The sequence below is a fragment of the Dipodomys ordii genome, unplaced genomic scaffold (genome assembly GCF_000151885.1).
Source record: "Dipodomys ordii isolate 6190 unplaced genomic scaffold, Dord_2.0 Scaffold7, whole genome shotgun sequence".
In the NCBI taxonomy this organism is placed as follows: Eukaryota; Metazoa; Chordata; class Mammalia; order Rodentia; family Heteromyidae; genus Dipodomys; species Dipodomys ordii.
The window spans coordinates 12,849,585-12,867,862 of record NW_012267223.1 but is presented as its reverse complement, the minus strand read 5'-3'; the positions used below and the strand labels follow the sequence as shown (position 1 = coordinate 12,867,862).

General features: G+C 44.9%; 1 protein-coding gene across 4 annotated transcripts; it reads right to left on the bottom strand.

Annotated features, from left to right (window-relative positions):
- Positions 1–3,645: 3,645 nt before the first annotated feature.
- On the bottom strand, positions 3,646–17,115 carry Coil (coilin). 4 transcript variants are annotated; one of them, XR_001175807.1, is made up of 8 exons: positions 16,866–17,115; positions 12,711–13,776; positions 12,501–12,587; positions 11,977–12,024; positions 10,132–10,201; positions 6,314–6,402; positions 4,413–4,566; positions 3,646–4,249 (listed from the first exon to the last, which is right to left on the bottom strand). XR_001175807.1 is itself a non-coding variant. In XM_013036013.1 (7 exons), exons 1-7 carry the CDS (start codon positions 17,108–17,110, stop codon positions 4,486–4,488), a joined length of 1,686 nt encoding a protein of 561 aa, XP_012891467.1. In that variant the 5' UTR covers positions 17,111–17,115; the 3' UTR covers positions 4,362–4,485. The 4 variants fall into 4 exon arrangements, 3 of the variants coding, with proteins under 3 accessions (XP_012891467.1, XP_012891468.1, XP_012891470.1); XM_013036013.1 differs by lacking the exon at positions 3,646–4,249 and having other exon boundaries at positions 4,362–4,566; XM_013036014.1 differs by lacking the exons at positions 3,646–4,249; positions 6,314–6,402; positions 10,132–10,201 and having other exon boundaries at positions 4,362–4,566.
- Positions 17,116–18,278: the final 1,163 nt, after the last annotated feature.

Below are 18,278 nucleotides of genomic sequence, written 5' to 3'. Positions count from 1 at the left end.
ACAATAACTTAGGAAGAGGAAAGGTTTATTTGGCACAGTGATGGAGGTTTCATGATCTGTTGGCCACACCACGTTGGGCCTGTGGTAAGGAAGGTGTAGCAAAGCAAACCCCCTGCTCACATCAGCCAGGGAACAGGGACAGAAAGGAAGGAGTGGGGGAGGGGTGGTCCCACATTCCACAACCTCCTTCTGGGGCATACCCATCCCACGGCCTAAGAACATCCCTGTAGGCACTGCCCATCAAAGGTTCCATCACCTCTCAATAGCACCACATTAAAATGTGAACCACATTTTTAACACAGGGCCTTGGGGCATGCAGTTTCCAAACTCAGCTGCTGATTACATCTGTGGTCATGAGGGATGGTGGTCTGTAATTTCCTGTTTGCCAGTGTGTGTGTGTGTGTGTGTGTGTGTGTGTGTGTGTGTGTGTGTGTCTGTGTCTGTGTCTGTGTGCTGGTCTTGGGGTTTGAACTCAAGGCCACCTGTGCTTGTTCAGCTTTTTCACTCAAGGCTGGCAGTCTACCGCTTGAGCCACACCTCCACTTATTTTTATTTATTTACTGGCCATTCAGGGCCTGGGCATTGTCCCTGAACTCTTTTTGCTCAAGACTAGTACTCTACCACTTTGAGCCACAGATCCACTTCCCGTTTTCTGGTGGTTAATTGAAGATGTCTCTTGGAATTTCCTGCCCCAGCTAACTTTGGACGCGATCCTCCGTTCTCAGCCTCTTAAGTAGTTAGGATTACAGGTGTAAGCACCAACCCAGAAAACCACTCTGACACATAGTCATGTAGGAGATAGAAGTGTTTAATGTCAGCTAGAGGTTGACAGGCTATCTCTCTTGGAATAGAGAATAGTAAACTGCTCTCATAGCCTTAAAAGGTAGATATAGTATCAGGAGTCTGAGGGTAGAAGGGGCTGGGGCAGGAAATCTTTGTGGTCACAGCTGGACACTGGAGATATCCGACAGCCAGGGCAGGACATTCTATAGCTGGCTTGAAGCCAGGGAACACATCCCATCACAGATAATATATTCTATATCTAGCATGTAGCAAAAGCAATATTATCTTACAGCTGTCATGTAGCAGGGGGGAAACATCTTGGAGCAGAGACAATACATTCTATAGCTGGCACCTTGCAATCATACACTAGAACCAGCATGAGATTGAGACTAGTATCCGGACTCCATTGCTGATGCAGCCAGGCAGTGGGAACAGACAGACAACTATGGCCAGCCTGGCCTGCAAAGGACCCAGGGTGAGGGCTGTCAACCCACAGTGGGGGTGAATAAGCTTACAACAGGTGTGAGCCACCAGTGCCCAGCTTAGGTCTTCTTACATTTCAACCAGGTTTTTTTATTTGCAGCATGTAATTTTTGCACACACACACACACACACACACACACACACATACATACATACATACATACATACACATAGCCCTGCCCAGCCTGAAACTCACTAAGTGGCCTGGGATGACATCTTCCTGCTGCCACCTTTCTGAGTGCTGGAAATTCAAGTGTGAACTACCACACTTGGCTTTATTCCTAGCATGCATTTTTTTATCTTATAATAAATAAAGCGTTGTTCTTGACCTTTTTTAGATTGTTCTCTGCTACTATGCAATTAATATTTATAATTGTCTAGTGTATACCAATTGTACAAAATAGTGATATTTACTTTCTTTATTTTGGGGTGGGGGTGGGGAGCTGGTAATGGGGTTTGAATTCAGGGCCTCACCCTCTTAGCTTTATTTACTCAAAGCTGACACTCTACCACTTTTTGCTGGTTAATTGGAGTTGACTTTGAACTATGATCCTCAGGTCTGCCTTGAGTAGCTAGGATTACAGTTGTGAGCCACCAGTGCTTTGGTAAGTAACTCTTATTTTACTTAGTAATGGCCCCAAAGTGCAAGACCCTTGGTGCTGGCAATTCACACATGCCAAGAGCCACGAAGTGTTTCCCTTAAGTAAAAGAGAGAAAAAAATACATTTATACAAGGTTCAAGCACCCACTGGTAAGAGGGGGCTACTGTAATTAACATACCACCAGTGTCCAGGACAAGGGCAACAGAGAAGAGACCAACTACATCAATGAGATAAGAATCTCCACAGAGGGGCTGGGAAGGTGGCTCAGTAGTTGAGTACTTGCCTTGCATGCATTAGGCCCTGGGTTCAATTCCTCAGTACCACATAAGTAGAAAAAGCCAGAAGTGGTGCCATGGCTTATGTGGTGGAGCACTAGCCTTGAGCTGAAGAGCTGAGGGACGGTGTCCAGGCCCAGAGTTCAGGCCCACAACTGGCAAAAAAAAAAAAAGGAATCTCACAGAAAGGGAAAAAATATCAAAATGGGCATGACAAAGCTGAGTGAAACCTGAAAGCACACCTTGAAGGCAATGCTTTTGAGTCAGCATTGACTAGTTTTCCAAGCTCTACAAATGTTTCACCCAGAACCCACAGCCAGAGTGAGACCCCCATCATCAGGCCTGATCTCACTTGTCATAATAGTTCTCATTATGAATCAACAAATACACAGCTATGTTATGCACATTAAAACTAAAGAGCAGGGCTGGGAAGGTGGCTCAGTGGTAGAGCGCTTGCCTTGCATGCATGAGGCCCCGGGTTCGATTCCTCAGCACCACATAAGCAGAAAAAAAAACAAAACTGGAAGTGGCGCTGTGGCTCAAGTGGTAGAGTGCTAGCCTTGAGCTGAAGAGCTGACCAGGCCGAGTTCAAACCCACGACCAACCAAAAAAAAAAAAAAAAACTAAAGAGCACTGACTGGGAGTGTGGCTTAGTGGTAGAGTGCTTACCTAGCATGCATGAAGCTCTGGGTTTGATCCCTCAGTACCACATAAACAGAAAAATCCCGAAGTGATACTAAGGCTCAAGTGGTAGAGCACTAGCTTTGAGCAGAGATGGGAAAAACAAAAAACAAAAAACTAGATAGCATCTTCATTGGTCCAGTGGCTCCCACATCTGGCTAACTCTATTGGATGAGGCTCTGATATGCTAGACTCTTTTGATCAAAACAAGCCTTCTTGTCATAAAAATCATAAGGAACCTGGATGGCAGAGGTGGCTGATGTCTGTATCCCTAACTACTTAGGAGGTTGAGATCAGGAGGAGCATAGTTTGAGGCATGCTGGGGCAAAATGTTCATGATAATCCCTTTCTCAACAAGAGCAGGGAATGCCTGTCATCCCAGCTAAGACAGGAAGCCTAAAATAAGCAGAATGAGACCCAGGCCTGACTCAGCAGGAATCAAGACCTTACACCAAATAGTAGCAGCATAGCTGGGCACTAATGGTGCAGGAGGATTGTGGTTGGAAGCCAGTCTGGGCAAGAAAGTCTATGAGACATTTAAAAGCCTGAAGTGGAGGTGTGACTCAAGAGGTAGAGTGCCAGCCTTGTGCAAATAGGTAAGAGAAAGCCCTGAGTTCAACCCAGTTACTGGCACAGTTGCAAAAAAAATAACCAGTGTGAAAAATGCCTGGTGTTATATAACTCAGTGGTACACAGCCTGCCTATCAGTGTGAAGATATGAATTCAAATCCCAGTACTGCCCCTCCCCCCCAAAACCATTATAAACCAAGACAATAATTTGCAACACTCAACTATACACGAAGACTCAGTATACATATTGGTTTTCATATGATTTTATTTAAAAATCTGCAGAGGTGAAGGGATCTGCTCTTTGTTAAAAGAATGCTTTTTTTTCACAGTATATATTGAGCCATTTTAGTTTTGTATTGATAGTTACAGAAAATCAAGTTTCTGTTTATGATCCTCCCTCCACCACACTGGGCCGGGGCTTGGCATCTTGCGGCAAGCTACCATCTTCCCCGGGCCAAGGCTCCTGGCAAACCCTCTCACCCTGGTAGAACACCCACAGAAGCTCTTTGGGGGCTCTGCCCTGAGAATCCTTAATTGTAAAGGTGGAAAAAACCTGAAAAGGATCCTTAACACCTGTAACAAACCCAACTATCTGTGAATGCTTGAGCGTTTCAAGTTTGAATTACTTGAAATTTATGAGTTATTCCACATGTAGTGGAATATATGCTTTTACATGGTTAAAAAATTAGGTGAAGTATCATACCTCAATAGTTCCAAATGTTACTTAATAAAATGTATTGAAAGAAGATATGCAGCACGGTCTTTTCATCCCTGTTACTTCTCCTGACGGTTGCTACTTGATGGTCAAAAAAAAAAAACGAGAAAGAAACCAAGCAAATTGGTATTTGACAATGCCTGCAAGGAATGTACAATTTAAATTATGTTAACTGAAATTAACCTGGAAAAGAAAAAGGTCTACAAGCCATATTATTTTAAAAGATGAGGTAGGTTTTTTTTTTCCCCTTAGGCTGTACAATGAAAATAACAAAAAAAAAATCCATATAACTTTCAAACCCACTTTAAAAAAAAAAGTTGAGGCTGCAGTCACTTTTACAAGCAATACATTGACGGCCTTGATGAAGACGCCTCGCTCAGGCAAGCTCTGTCCTTGTGATGTTAGCTGATTCAACAATCAATCTTGGATCGATCAACTCTCTCCAAAACACAGTGATCTGAGGAAATACATAAAATATTCAGTTTAAGCACTTCATCTTGAGGTTATATAAGTTTTAGTAGGTTAGCTAAGTGAATTTCTGTTTATGCAGAACTGAAATCTAGTAAATTAATTTCAACAGGACACAAAAACTCATTCACCTAGAATGTGGTGAAATTTTGTATTACATATTTCCTCCTCTGATTTAGAAGGGCTGTGGGGACGCTGGAAAATTAAACAATGTGTCAGGGAAATATGCTCTGTGCACAAGTGGCCTGCGAACTTCTTAGGGGCTATTTGTGGCCCACTTGAGTGTCACTGATACGGTTCTGTGCAGCTCTGTAGTTCTTACCCTGTGCTGCCTAAAAATATGAACTATTTTACAAGAAACCTGTAAGCTTGGCCATGAGCAACGACAGCCATCTAGTGCAAAAAAGGAGCATTACAGGCCTCTTGTTTGTTCATTTGCTAGGACATAGAGAAAGCCTCCACGATTTAATTTCCCAATGCAGTTTCTAGGAATACATTTCAAAAGGGCCAGGTTAGTGGACTTCAAAAACAAAAACAAAAAGCACAATGCAGGAAACTGGACCAAACCTGCTGATCTTACCACAGACCATGAAACTGTTTTTGGACTCTATCCTTACGAGTGTCATCCATTCTTTTCTTTTTTTTGCCAGTCTTAGGGCTTGAACTCAGGGCCTGGGCACTGTCCCCAAGCTTCTTTTGCTCAAGGCTAGAACTCTATCACTTGAGTCACAGTGCTACTTCTGACTTTTTCTGTTTATGTGGTACTGAGGAATCGAACCCAGAGTTTCATGCATGCTAGGCAAGCATTCTACTACTAAGCCACATTCCTAGCCTTCATCCATTCTTCTTTTAAATGAAAAAAATATTTTTTTACTGTTATTAATTTTTTATAAAGCAAAGGAAAGCAAAGTCTGGTGAGGAGTTTCTCCAAGTTAACATTTCAGACAAAAATGTGAATTTTCAATGCTTAAACTTACAGTCTAATACCCATAATATTCCTTATTTTGGTGCCAGTCTTGGGCTTCTTTTTCTCAAGGCTAGTGCTCTACTACTTGAGCCATAGCTCTACTTCTGTTTTGTTGTTGTTGTTGTTTTAGTTCATTGTAGATAAAGAATCCCATGGACTTTCCTGCCTGGGCTGTCTTGGAAACTGTGATCCTCAGATTGCAGCCTTCTGAGTAGCTAGGATTACAGGTGAGCCATGGGCATTTGGCTCACTTGGCTCTTTTGCTCAAGGTTGGCACTCTACTGTTTGAGCCACACCTCCATTTCCAGCTTTTTGTTGGTTAATTGGCAAAAGAGTCTTGCGGAATTATCTGCTTGGTCTGGCTTTGAACATCAATCTCAGCCTCCTAAATAGCTTGCATTATAGGCGTGAGCTACCAGTACCTGGCCATTTCTGGTTTTTATATAGGCAGTAGGTCGGGTTTTTGTTTTGTTTTGTTCTGTTTTTGCCATTTATGGGGTTTGAACTTTGGGCCTGGGCACTGTCCCTGGGCTTCTTTTGCTCAAAGCTAGCACTCTACCACTTAAGCCACAGTGCCACTACCGGCCTTTTCTGGTTATGTGGTACTGAGGAATCAAACCCAGGGCTTCATGCGTGCTAGGCAAGCACTCTACCACTAAGCCACTTTCCCAGCCCCTCTAGGAAACATTGATGTCATTTTCCAGAGCCTGGGTCATCAAACAAAAGAGAATGTCTGCCTAAGCAATAAAGAAAAAAGAATCGTGCCTACCCTTCTCTCCTGTGTCACTGCATACTCCACTACCTCAGTTCCGTTCTCATTGTGATAAACCAAATCAAACTTCCCAGGTTCTTTCAAGGCTGAAACCAGAGATTAGGCAAGAAAGACAGTAAGTCATTTGTTGTAGTCAAAATGTTCCTTTGCAGGGAATTGTATCAACTGGGGTATGCTGTTACAGGAGACGCTTAGCAACCCATACTAGCCACAGGGGGCTCCCTGGCATTTATCAGTGAAATCTCTCCTTCATCAGAAAGAAATGAGCTTGATGAAGGGTCACTAGTAATTCCACAGTACCATGTCACCTCACAAGAAAAATCTCAAAAGATAATGGGTGTTTCAAAAAGAGAAAGTGAACTGGATGCCAGTGGCTCACACCTGTAATCCTAGCTACTCAGGAGGCTAAGATCTGACGATCGCAGTAAAGCCAGCCCGGGCAGGAAGGTCCATAAGACTCTTATCTCTAATTAACCCACCAGAAAACCAGAAGTGGTGCTATGGCTCAAGTGGTAGAGTGCTCCCTTTGAGCTGAAGAGCTGAGGGACAGTGCCCAGGCTGAGTTCAAGCCACACAACTGACACAAAAAAAAAAAGCAAATGATCTGAAAAAAACAACCCTAACCTCAGAAATCACGCATGCCTATTACTTTAGAAATACAGCCAGGGTTCAGCTTTGGGATTGGAAAAATGACCATGCAAGCTGAAACCATGCAAACTTTTTTTTGTACCACTTGAGCCAGACCTCCAGCCTGTGCAAGCAATGTTTAACAATCAATGGGAAAAAATATGATTGTTGGAAAATCATTCAAATAAAATAAAATAAAAACCGTATTGTAGAGGTAAATGGAAAAGTAGTAAAACCATTATGTAATACAAGTAAGTTTTTAACATTAGAAACAAAATGTTTTGTTTCTTTGTAAGAAATGTATCAAAGATGATCAGAACAATGGTTGGTGCCTTCTTGTCTTGTAACTTATAGTAGAGAGGAGGTGTCTTTCTATATTCCACAGAATTACCAGACTCCTTTCCAAGTATGGATTGGCTTTCAGAATTTTATCCTTGGAGCAATCTCAAGAAACAGGCTGAACATTCATTTTTACTTTGAAAACTGGTGAAGTTTTTGCTGGTGCCACTTCTGAAAGTTTCTTTTCTTTTTTTTTCTTTCTTTCTTCTTCTTCTTCTTCTTTTTTTTTTTTTTGCCAGGGCCTGGGCATTCTCCCTGAGCTTCTTTTTGCTCAAGGCTAGCACTCTACCACTTGAGCCACAGCACCACTTCCAGTTTTCTGGTGGTTAACTGGAGATAAGAGTCTCATGGACTTTCCTGCTTGTTCTGGCTTTGAACCATGATCCTCAGATCACAGCCTCCTGAGTAGCTAGGATTACAGGCGTGGGCCAAGGGTACCCGCCCGGCACTAGGTACTTACTGTTTATAGGTACTGAGTAACTAGCTTCATGCATGCTAGGCAAGCACTCTACCACTAAACCACATTCCCAACCCCAGTTTTCATCACCAAGTTCCCTGGTTTGGGTGGTGCAGGGGCTGAAGCCAAGAGTATGGACATTCTAGGCAAGCAAGTGCTCTGGTACTGCGCGACATCACCAACCACCAACTTCCTCAGCTCCATCAGGGAGTGCACCTAAACAGCAGCATCAACATTGCCACAGTGGCTGGCAATTTTCTCTACAATTCACTTAAATCCCAAGTGGATGGGACTGTCAACATTAGCGCTGTTTTCATCTTGTTTATATCTTGGCTGGATAATCCCCTATTTTAGTTACTCCTTCCTTCTTCGGTTTCTTTCGTTCTTTCATTTCTTTTTCTTTTCTTTTTTTTTTTTTTGGGGGGGGTGTCTCGTCATGGGCGTGAACTCTGTGCCTGGGCGCTGTCCCTCAGCTCTTCACATCAAGGCTAACGCTCTACCACTTGAGCCACAGCACCACTTCTAGTTTTCTGAGTGGTTTATTGGAGATAAGAGTCTCATGGTCTTTCCTGCCAGGGCTGGCTTTGAACCATGATCCTCAGACCTCAGCCTCCTGAGTAGCTAGGATTGTAGGAATGAGCCACCGACGCCCAGCTGCAACTATTTTTGGGGGCGGGGGTTTGGGGGTCTGGTCGTGGGGCCTGAACTCTGTGCCTGGGCGCTGTCCCTCAGCTCTTCAGCTCAAGGCTAGTGCTCTACCACTTGAGCCACAGCGCCACTTCCAGCTTTTTTTTTCTGCTTATGTGGTGCTGAGGAATCGAACCCAGGGCCTCATGCATGCAAGGCAAGCGCTCTACCACTGAGCCACCTTCCCAGCCCTCTTTTCCTTTCCTTTCTTTCCTTCCTGTTCTTTATCCCTCCCTCCTTTCTTTCTTTTTCTTTTTTTGTTGTTCCAATACTGGGGTTTGAACTCAAGAGCTTAAGGGTTGTCTCTTAGCTTTTTCCACTCAGGTCATGTTCTACCACTTGAGTTACTCTTTTACTTCCAGCTTTTTGCCCCTTAATTAAAGGTAAGTCACATGAACTTTCCTGCCCGGGCTGGCTTAGAACCACAATGATCAGATCTCAGCCTAGGATGACAGGCATGTGACACTGATGCCCAGCAAGTCTGGGTAGTTTCAAGTGATGCAAGAATGCAAAACTTCCCCCCAAATTAATATCCCAATCAATGAATGAGCAAAGGAGCTAGAGAGAGACGTCTCAGAATAAGAAATACAAATGGCCATGAGAAGCTAGGTGCTGGTGAGTCACACCTATAATCCTAGCTACTTAGGAGGCTAAGCTTTGAGGATCATGGTTAAAAGCCAGCTTGAGCATGAGAGTCCATGAGACTCTTATCTCCAATTAACCACCAGAAAACGAAGTGGGGTTGTGGCTCAAAGTGGTGGAGTACTAGCCTTGAACTCAGGGATAGTGCCAGGCCCTGAATTCAAAGCCCCATGACCAACACTAACAACAACAAAAAAAGAACGGCCATGAGGAAATGCTCAACACGGCTGAGTAAATGTAGTCATTATATTCAAAATACACTATGTGAAACAAATGAACTATGTAATATGAGGTGGGAAGGGGAGAAAACAAAGGGGTGATACTGACCCAGAAGCATTGTACTCATAACCTGACTTATGGAATTGTAACCTCTTTGTACACCTACATCATCATCATCATCATCATCATCATCAAAAAAAATGCAAAACTTTGCAAGGCAGCCTAAGTGGAGAATCCTCCTACATATATTTACTGAATCCCTCCCAATCTTTTGTCTCCCCCACACATAATTTAATCGCATCTTTCAGTCATGTTACTGAGTCAGCATGGAACTTAGATTTGCTAGAAATGATTCTTTGCCATCAACGTTTACCAAGTCTTCTATGAAAGTACATAATTACCGCAATAAGAACACTTAGCCCAACTGTTCTGAGAACCAATCCAGCATCTCTAAGACACACAATCCAAGGCGCAGCGACATGGCTGCGCTCCCCCAGTGTGCTTCCACAGAGTTACAAGCATCAGAGAGGCCAGTGAAGGGACTCACTGGACATAAAGACTATTTGGAAACCACTGTAAATATTCACAGCTTAAAAGTTTTCAAATCATTTCTTCTTTTCTTTCTTTTTTGCCAGTCCTGGGGCTTGAACTCAGGGTCTGCACACTGTCCTTGAGCTTCTTTTGCTCAAGGCTAACACTCTACCACCTGAGCCACAACACCACTTCCAGCTTTTTCTGTTATGTGGTACTGAGGAATCGAACCCAGGGCTTCATGCATGCTAGCCAAGCACTTTACCACTAAGCCACATTCCCAGCCCTTAAAATTCATTTCTTAAAGACTCACCAGGTAAGGATGAGAGAATTTCTATATCTACTTGCTGGGTCTCTGAATTGTGGCTCAATATTTTTCCTTCCTTTCAAAAAGAAAAGTTCAAGTCAAAAAAATCAACAGGTGAGTATACTAAAAACCATACAATTTTTTTGTGTGGTTGTTGGTTGTGGAACTTGAACCCAGGGTCTAGGCACTATTCCTGATCTCTTTTGCTCAAGGCTAGCACTCTACCACTTTGAGCTACAGCTCCATTTTTGGTTTTTGGGTTTTTGTCTGAGCGGTTAATTGGAGATAAGAAAGAGTCTCATGGGGACTTTTCTTCCCAAGCTGGCTTCAAACCATGAACCTCAGATCTCAGCCTCCTGAGTAGCTAGGAATACAGGTGTGAGCCACCAGCACCCAGCTTCAATTGTAGACTTTAAAAGGCTAAATTGATATATACTTTAATCTCAATTCAAAAGGTTAAAAATAAATCAGCCTGGAGGGGAAATAAAAACAGTGAGCCCAGTACTGTGGCTCATGCTTGTAATCCTAGCTACTCAAGAGGCTGAGATCTGAGGCTCTCAGTTCGAATCCAGCTCAAGGAAGAAAGGCTATGAGGCTATGAGATTTTTACCTCCAATTAACCACCAAAAAGTGGGAAGTGAAGCTGTGCTTCAAGCAGTAGAGCTCTAGCCTGGAGCAAAAAAGCTCAGGGACAGTATCCAGGCCCTGAGTTCAAACCATAGGTCCAACACACACACACACACACACTCTCTCTCTCTCTCTCTGAATTTTTTTATTCACTTCTAATTGTTTAGTTATTTTGAGGCAAGGCTGGCCTGTTGGCCCTGAACTCACAATTCCCTTGCCTCAGCCTCCTGGATAGCTGGGATTACAGGCACACATCATGGTGCATGACAACAGAGGCTTTTAAAAAGTAGATTTTAATGGGAGTCAGGATCCCGGGAGACTTCATTCTCTGACCACAGAATTGACTGTTGAACTTCCCAGGAAAGATCTGTATACATCTTTCCTTCCAGTACAATTATTAACACACACACCCAATCACAAATATCCTAACTTAGTAAATTATAATGGTTGCTTTATATATAGGAGAAACTAAGTGGCCAAGGAGATTAAAAAATCACAGATTACCAATACAAAGAACCAAACCACCAGATCCCTTCATAAACTGATTCTGGCTAAGGGCTACTATACAACTTCACAGTAAAGATTAAAAAGTGAACATTTTGATACTGTGTTCATGTTCTATTTTATGATATTTACTTTAAGAATGTCTGTATTAGCTATATATATATATATATATAATATATATATGAGTATTATTAAAGATATCCTAGTGTTTATTTGAGACAAGGTGTCACTACTTACCCCAAGGTGCCCTCAGACTCAAGATCCTCTTGCTCCGTCTTTCTGAGTCCTAAAACTATAGGCATAAGCTACCATGCCTGTAGTTTTACTGTCTACTGACAACTTAATCTTTTTTTTTATTTCTTTTTAGAGATGCGTGTCTCATTATGTTGCTGAGGCTGTGAGCATCTGGACTCAAGTGATCTTCCTGCCTCAGCCTCCTGAATATCCAGGATGACAAGCACTTGTAACCATACCTAGTCAACCAAAATTTGTTGTTGTTGCCAGTCCTGGGGCTTGAACTCAGGGTCTGCGCACTGTCCCTGAGCTTCTTTTGCTCAAGGCTAGCACTCTAACACTTGAGTCACAACACCACGTCCAGCTTTTTCTGCGTATGCGGTACTGAGGAATTGAACCCAGGGCTTCATGCATGCTAGGCAAGCACTCTACCACAAAGCCACATTCCCAGCCCAAACCGAATTATTTTTAAACATGCAACCTTACCTTGTAGTCAGACACATCAGGAGTGTAGTCAGGTGTTAATTCCAAAAGCTAAAAAAGAAGAAAGAAAAAATTCCTACAAATATACAAACCCTCTTAAGACTGTCACCTGCCCACGGCCCCTCCCTCTTCCATCCAAGAAATCATACAAAAGTGTCCCTACCCCAAGGACACAGCAACACTGGAGATCCAGGGAGAAGGGTGTTTATAAACATGTTTATAAACGCATGACACACTCAGGAAGTCCACTTGGAAAAAGGAGCTAAGCTTTTCTATGTTGGAATTCTTGTGGTTCTAAAACATACCTTAAGGGGGCTGGGAAGGTGGATCAGTAGTAGAGTCCTTGCCTTGCATGCATGAGGCCCAGAGTTCGATTCCTCAGCAGCACCACATAAGCAGAAAAAGCCAGAAGTGGTGCTGTGGCTCAGTAGAGCGCTAGCCTTGAGCTGAAGAGCTGAGGGACAGTGCCCAGGCCAAGTTCAGGCCCCATGACTGACAAAAAAGAAAAAGAAAAAAAGAAAACATACCTTAAATGCAATCTTTTCTCCAACCCGAGGGGCAGCTGCTAACAGTGGTAACAGACTATAGTCCTTCTTGTGTATCTCTACTGGATTCTGAAAAACAGCATTAGCCATGGGGACTTTGTTACTGGTGAGAAAATGGAAGCCACGCCACAGAGTAGGGAGTCACTCCATGGGGGAAAAGCGGGAAGAGCCATCCCAATAAACCCTAGTTACCTGGATAATGGTAGATGAGTTTGAGACAACCTCACTTAATTGCTGTTGCTTCTGATACTCGGCGCTTCTATGCAGGACACAGGGAACTACATTTCCTCGTCCTCGACCTCTCCCCTTCAGGCCCCGGCCCCTCACTCCCTTCCAAGGTTCCCCTCGTCCCCATCCTCTTCCCAAATTGCCAGAGACAGATACACCGGGAAAAGGGCCAGGAGTCTGTTTGATGCCATTTGAGTCACCAGGTTTCCATCCCATGGCATTTGGAGCCTGTGATGACGGCCCTGGGCCTGGACAACCTCGCCCTGCAAAGAGGCCCGCTGTCTTTAAGGAGCCAGAAGCACACTCCAGGGAGTTCTTGAGCATGACAGGCTGGTCATCGGATTCTGTACTGGAGTCTGAACTAGAAGATGTGGCTCTGGCAGCATTGATCTTGCTGGTGGGCAGGTTAAAGGCGGTTTTGGCTGCCACTTTGTTCATAGCTGGATTTTTGGTAGCTGGTCCCTCCTTTGATAACTCAACTGACAGTTTGTCTAAGGAGTTCCCATTGCTGAACACATCACTGGAGGACTCCTGGCTAGAATCTGATTCCGAAGCGGTCTCGGGACCTTTTGGTTCTGTGATAGCTCCATCTTGACTTCTGATTTTAGCCAGGCTGGCAGAACTTTTTGGGGAATTGCTGTTGCAGGTGGACCGCTCTTTTCCTGAAGATTTGGGGTTCCTGATCTGTTTCTTATATTCACACTTCTCCTTTTTCTTTGGTGATATTCTTTTGGTCTCCTCTTCCTGTTCACCCATGGTGCCACATGGTGCTTTGCTTCTTCTCTTGTTCTTTTTCTTCACAGTCCCATCTGTGCCAGCTTTTGGCTCTAGATCCAAGGCTTTCTCCTGATTGCTGTTGCTCTTTCGCCTCTTCCAGTGCTTCTTTGAATAACTGTACCCAAGTTCATTTTCTTCATCCTCTACCAATTTTAAAGTCCGCTTCTTTGCTTTTCTAGGTGATGAGTGCAAATCACCCCCATTCCTGACTACTACAGGATCCTCAAGAATTTCTCTCTCTTCTAACTTAACTCTGTCGAGAGAATAAGAGAAAACTGGAGTGAGCAATTCAGAGGAATGACTCCAGGATGCAGTTACATCCTGAGAAGATGGCAAACTCACTACTGCCATTCAATGAAAACTTCCACAATGCTTAAGGACAAAAGACTTTTTGACCTTCATTCAATAGCCTACATTCAACTTCCATACGGCTAGTCTTACCTATTATCTAGGTCCCAGAATTTATCTATACATATTCTCTAAGCTAAATGTCACCACAAATTAGGTAGTTTTTTTCTTTTCCTTCCTTCCTTCCTTCTTTCCTTCCTTCCTTCCTTCTTTCCTTTTTCCGTTCTTCCTTTTCTTTTTTTGTGCCAGTCCTAGGGCTTGACCTCAGGACCTGGGCATTGTCCTTGACCTTCTTTTACTCAAGGCAAGCAATCTACCATTTGAGCCACAGCTTCACTTCCAACTATTTTTGGTAGTTTAGTGGAGATGTCTCACAGACTTTCCTGTCCAGGCTGGCTTCAAATCACAATTCTCAGATCTCAGCCTCTTGAGTAGCTAAGATTACAGGTATGAACTATGGGCGTCCAGCTCACACGAATAGTTTGGCCAACATAGCTAATAGCTAATAAGCAGCAGAAACACAACTCAAACAGCAGTTTGGCCAGCTACAAGACTCAAAATCTTTCCCTTTACTTGTAAGTCCTCCAATCCAAAAGGTGTTATCTTAGCCAGGCCCAGTGGCTCACAGCTGTAATCCTAGCCACTTAAAAGGCTGAGATCTGAGAATCTCAATTCAAAGCCAGCCTTGGGCAGACAAATCCAGTAACCCATTACTGATGTGTATGCACATGCATGTGTGTACACAAGTTGTAAGACTTTCTGCTTAGTCTTAGCAGTTTACTAAATCACTAGAATACATGTCCTACCATTTCTGGAGCTGGCAATGGTGTCCCCCCTCCCTTTTTTGTGCAGATTCAGGGGCTTGAGCTCTTGCTTTTTTCACACAAGGCTGTTGGGTTTGGTGGTTAATTGGAAACAACAGTCTCACAGACTTTATTGCCTTGGCTGGATTCAAACCACAATCCTCAGATCTCAGCCTTCTGAGTAGTCAGAATTACAGGTGTGAGACAACAGCACCCAGCCTCAGTAACATTTTGGGTTTGGGTTTTTTTGTGGGTTTTTTTTTTTTTTTTGACAGTCATGGGGCTTGAACTCAGGGCATGGGTGCTGTCTGAGCTCTTTGGCTTGAGCCACCAAGCCACTTGTGATTTTCTGGTGGTTAACTGGAGATAAGAGTCTCACCAAGCAGGGCGCTGGTAGCTCACACCTATCTATAATCCTAGCTACTCAGGTGGCTGAGATCTGAGGATCACGGTTCAAAGCTAGCCTGGGCAGGAAAGTCTGTAAAACTCTGATCGCCAATAGACCACCAGAAAACTGAAATGGCGCTGTGACTCAAATAGTAGAGTGCTAGCCTTGAGCTGAAGAGCTGAGGGACAGCACCCAGGCCTGGAGTTCAAGCCCCATGACCGACCAAAAAAAAAAAAAAAGTCTCACCAAAACTTTCTGCCTGGCTTCGAACTTCCATCCCCAGATCTCAGCCTCCTGAGTAGCTAAGATTACAGGTGTGAGCCACCAGAGCAAGGCTTCAGTAACATTTTTTTTTAATATTTCTTTCTTTTTTTTTTTTGCCAGCCCTGGGGCTTAAACTCAGGGCCTGGGCACTGTCCCTAAGCTTCTTTTGCTCAAGGCTAGTGCATTACCACTTGAGCCACAGAGCCACTTCCAGCTTTTACTGTGTATATGGTTCTGAGGAATCCAACCTAGGGCTTCATGTATGCACTCTACCACTCTACCACTAAGCCACATTCCCCGCCCTTTTTTAAAGATTTCTAAAAGCAATCTTTTTTCTTCTTTTTTTTTAATATTTTTTTATTGTAAAGATACTGTAGAGAGGGGTTACAATTACATGAGTAAGGTAATGAGTCCATTTCCTATTGAGCATTGTTACCCCTCCTTTGTTTTTCCCTTACTATCTCTTCCCTCCCCACCTCCCCAACTCCTCCCTCCCTCCCCCACCCCCAGTTGTACGTTTTCAACATAGTGTCTTGTATGTCCCCTTGTTACAATGGGTCAACCTGTATCCTTGTTTCAGCATTTTGTTATTTTCCTTCCCCTCCCCAAAATTAGAAAAATGTATATACCAGATGCAGGGCACCAGAATCAAATACAACAGGGGTTAAACCACAGGGGAAGAACATACAAAAGAAACAAAAAAAAATCACACAGTACATTAAAAACAACATAAAAGCAATCTTTCGTATGTGCAGGTACCAGGGATTTGAACTCATGGCTTTGACTCTCAGCTTTCTTGCTCACAATTGGTGCTCTGCCCATTGAGCCAGGCCTCCAGTTATGCATCTTAACTGGAGATAAGAATCGCATGGACTTTTCTGCCCGACTGGCTTCAGACCTCAGTCCTCCAGATCTCAGTCTCTTGAATAGTTAGGCTCACAGGAGTAAGCCACATTTCACATCATTACTATCTCCCATTCACAACGAAAACAAGACCCAAACAAATGTCTAAGCGAGCCCCAAACGCTTGTGTGGAAACAGGACGGTACTCCTCGGAGCCTCGGTGGACGTGGCAGAGTGACCTGCACGTGAGGAAAAACACGTAGCTGTCCTGTGCGATCAGCCCAGAGCAGCCCGGGGCCGGGCGGAGCCGCGCCCAGAACCGGACGCGAGGATTCGCGACGTCAAGCTCTTCCCCAGCAGCGCGAGCGCTGTTCCCAGTTCGCACCCCCTTGCACTTTCCTGGCACGCCTGTAATCCAAGCTACTCAGGAGGCTGAGGTCTGAGAATATCTCCAATGAACCATCAAATTGCCAGACTGGCGGCGTGGCTCAAGTGGTAGAGCGCCAGCCACGAGCTGACAAACACCAGCCCCAGGGAAGAGCACGCTTGGGGGCCCCTTCCTCGGCAAGACGGACCAGGGTCTCCCCGCTGCCGGTGCCATCTAGGAGCTGGGCTCCATCCGGGTCCCTACCGCTCCCGCGCCTCGGGCCCCGCCCCGGCCCCGCCCCGCCCAGGCCCAGGCCGCGCCGCGCGCACCTGAGGCTGTCGTTGTCCCTCACCAGGCGCGCGCTCTCGGTGGGCGGCAGCAGACCCCCATCCAAGTAGAGGCCCAGGAGCGCGCCGGAGCTGAAGCCGAAGCGGTGACGGACGAGGCTGATGAGATCGGTGACAACGCGACATCGGTTGAGGTCGACGAGGAGCCAGAAGACTGTGCAGTGCGGGGTGGCTGGCGGCGGATAATCAAATTGAAGCCGTAGCCTAACCGTCTCGGTCGCTGCCATCTTGCCAGTGCTTCACGGAAGCCGAGAGGAACCACACTGCTCCGGGGAAAGCGTGCTGGGTCGGCCCGCCCCGCCCCGCCCCCCGGGACCGCCCCCCCCGCCCCCGGGACCGCCCGCGACTGCCACCTACGGCTGGGAAGTGGGTACTGCAGGCTGCGTCCGCCGCCGCCGCCGCCGCCGCCGCCGCCGCCGTCCTTGGGCCGCTCAGGACAAGGCCTAGGCAGAAGAGTACAAATGAAGTATTAGGCCTTTCCTACCCAACACTAGAGGGGCCTTTTGAGGATCCTGGTTCAAAACCGGCCTGGGAAAAACAAATCAATAATCCGAGAGACTTTTATAGCCAATGAACTAGCAAAAAGCCCGAAGTAGAGCTGTGGTAGAACAACCAGCCTTGAGAAGGAGCCAAGAAGAGAGTAAGGCCCTGAGTTCAATCCCCAGTACTAGCACAAAGCAAAGAGTTTTAAAAATGGTAATAAAACTTCTGTCCTGCCTGAGGAGGTTGGAGATATCACTCCGTGGTAGAGTTCTTGCTTGGCATAAGTAGGGTGCTGGGTTCAATCCCCAGCACAGAAGCAAAAATCTCTTTCGCCTGGGAATAATATGGACTTAAAAAATAGATGAGATAGTCTTTATCTGCAAGTCAAATGTTAAGACATTTTAGGAGTGTTTTTGTTTTTAAGCTGGGCACCAGTGGTTAACATCTGTAATCCTAGCTACTCAGGAGGCTGAGATCTGAGGATCACAATTTGAAGCTAGACTAGGCAAGATAGTCCATGAGATTCTTATCTCTATTTAACCACACAAAAAAAGCCAGAAGTGGAGCAGTGGCTCAAGTGAGAGAGCACTAGCTTTGAGCCCAGGCCTGAGTTCAAGTACACACACACACACACACACTTTTTTTTCTGTGTATGGGGTACTGAGGAATTGAACCCAGGGCTTCATGCATGCTAGGCAAGCATTCCCACCAAGCCATATTCCCAGCTCCATACAAAGACTTTTAGCTGTAATTCCAGCACTGAAGCAGGAGCAGGAAGATTGCAAGTGTGAGGACAGCTTAGGCTACATAGGAAATTCTAAGCCAGCCTGGGTTACATAGTGAGATCCTGCCTCAAAAAAAAAAAAAAGACTTTTAATATCTACCATGGGACTACTTTGACATTCGTTCTAC

Excerpts from the sequence above, each read along its gene's own strand:
- Coil (XM_013036013.1), bottom strand. The coding sequence starts at position 17,110 with ATGGCAGCGACCGAGACGGTTAGGCTACGGCTTCAATTTGATTATCCG. Across the intron at positions 12,588-12,710 it reads ACTCATCTACCATTATCCAG|AATCCAGTAGAGATACACAA; the intron begins GTAACTAGGGTT and ends GCTGTTTTTCAG. Across the intron at positions 12,025-12,500 it reads GAGAAAAGATTGCATTTAAG|CTTTTGGAATTAACACCTGA; the intron begins GTATGTTTTCTT and ends CTTCTTTTTTAG.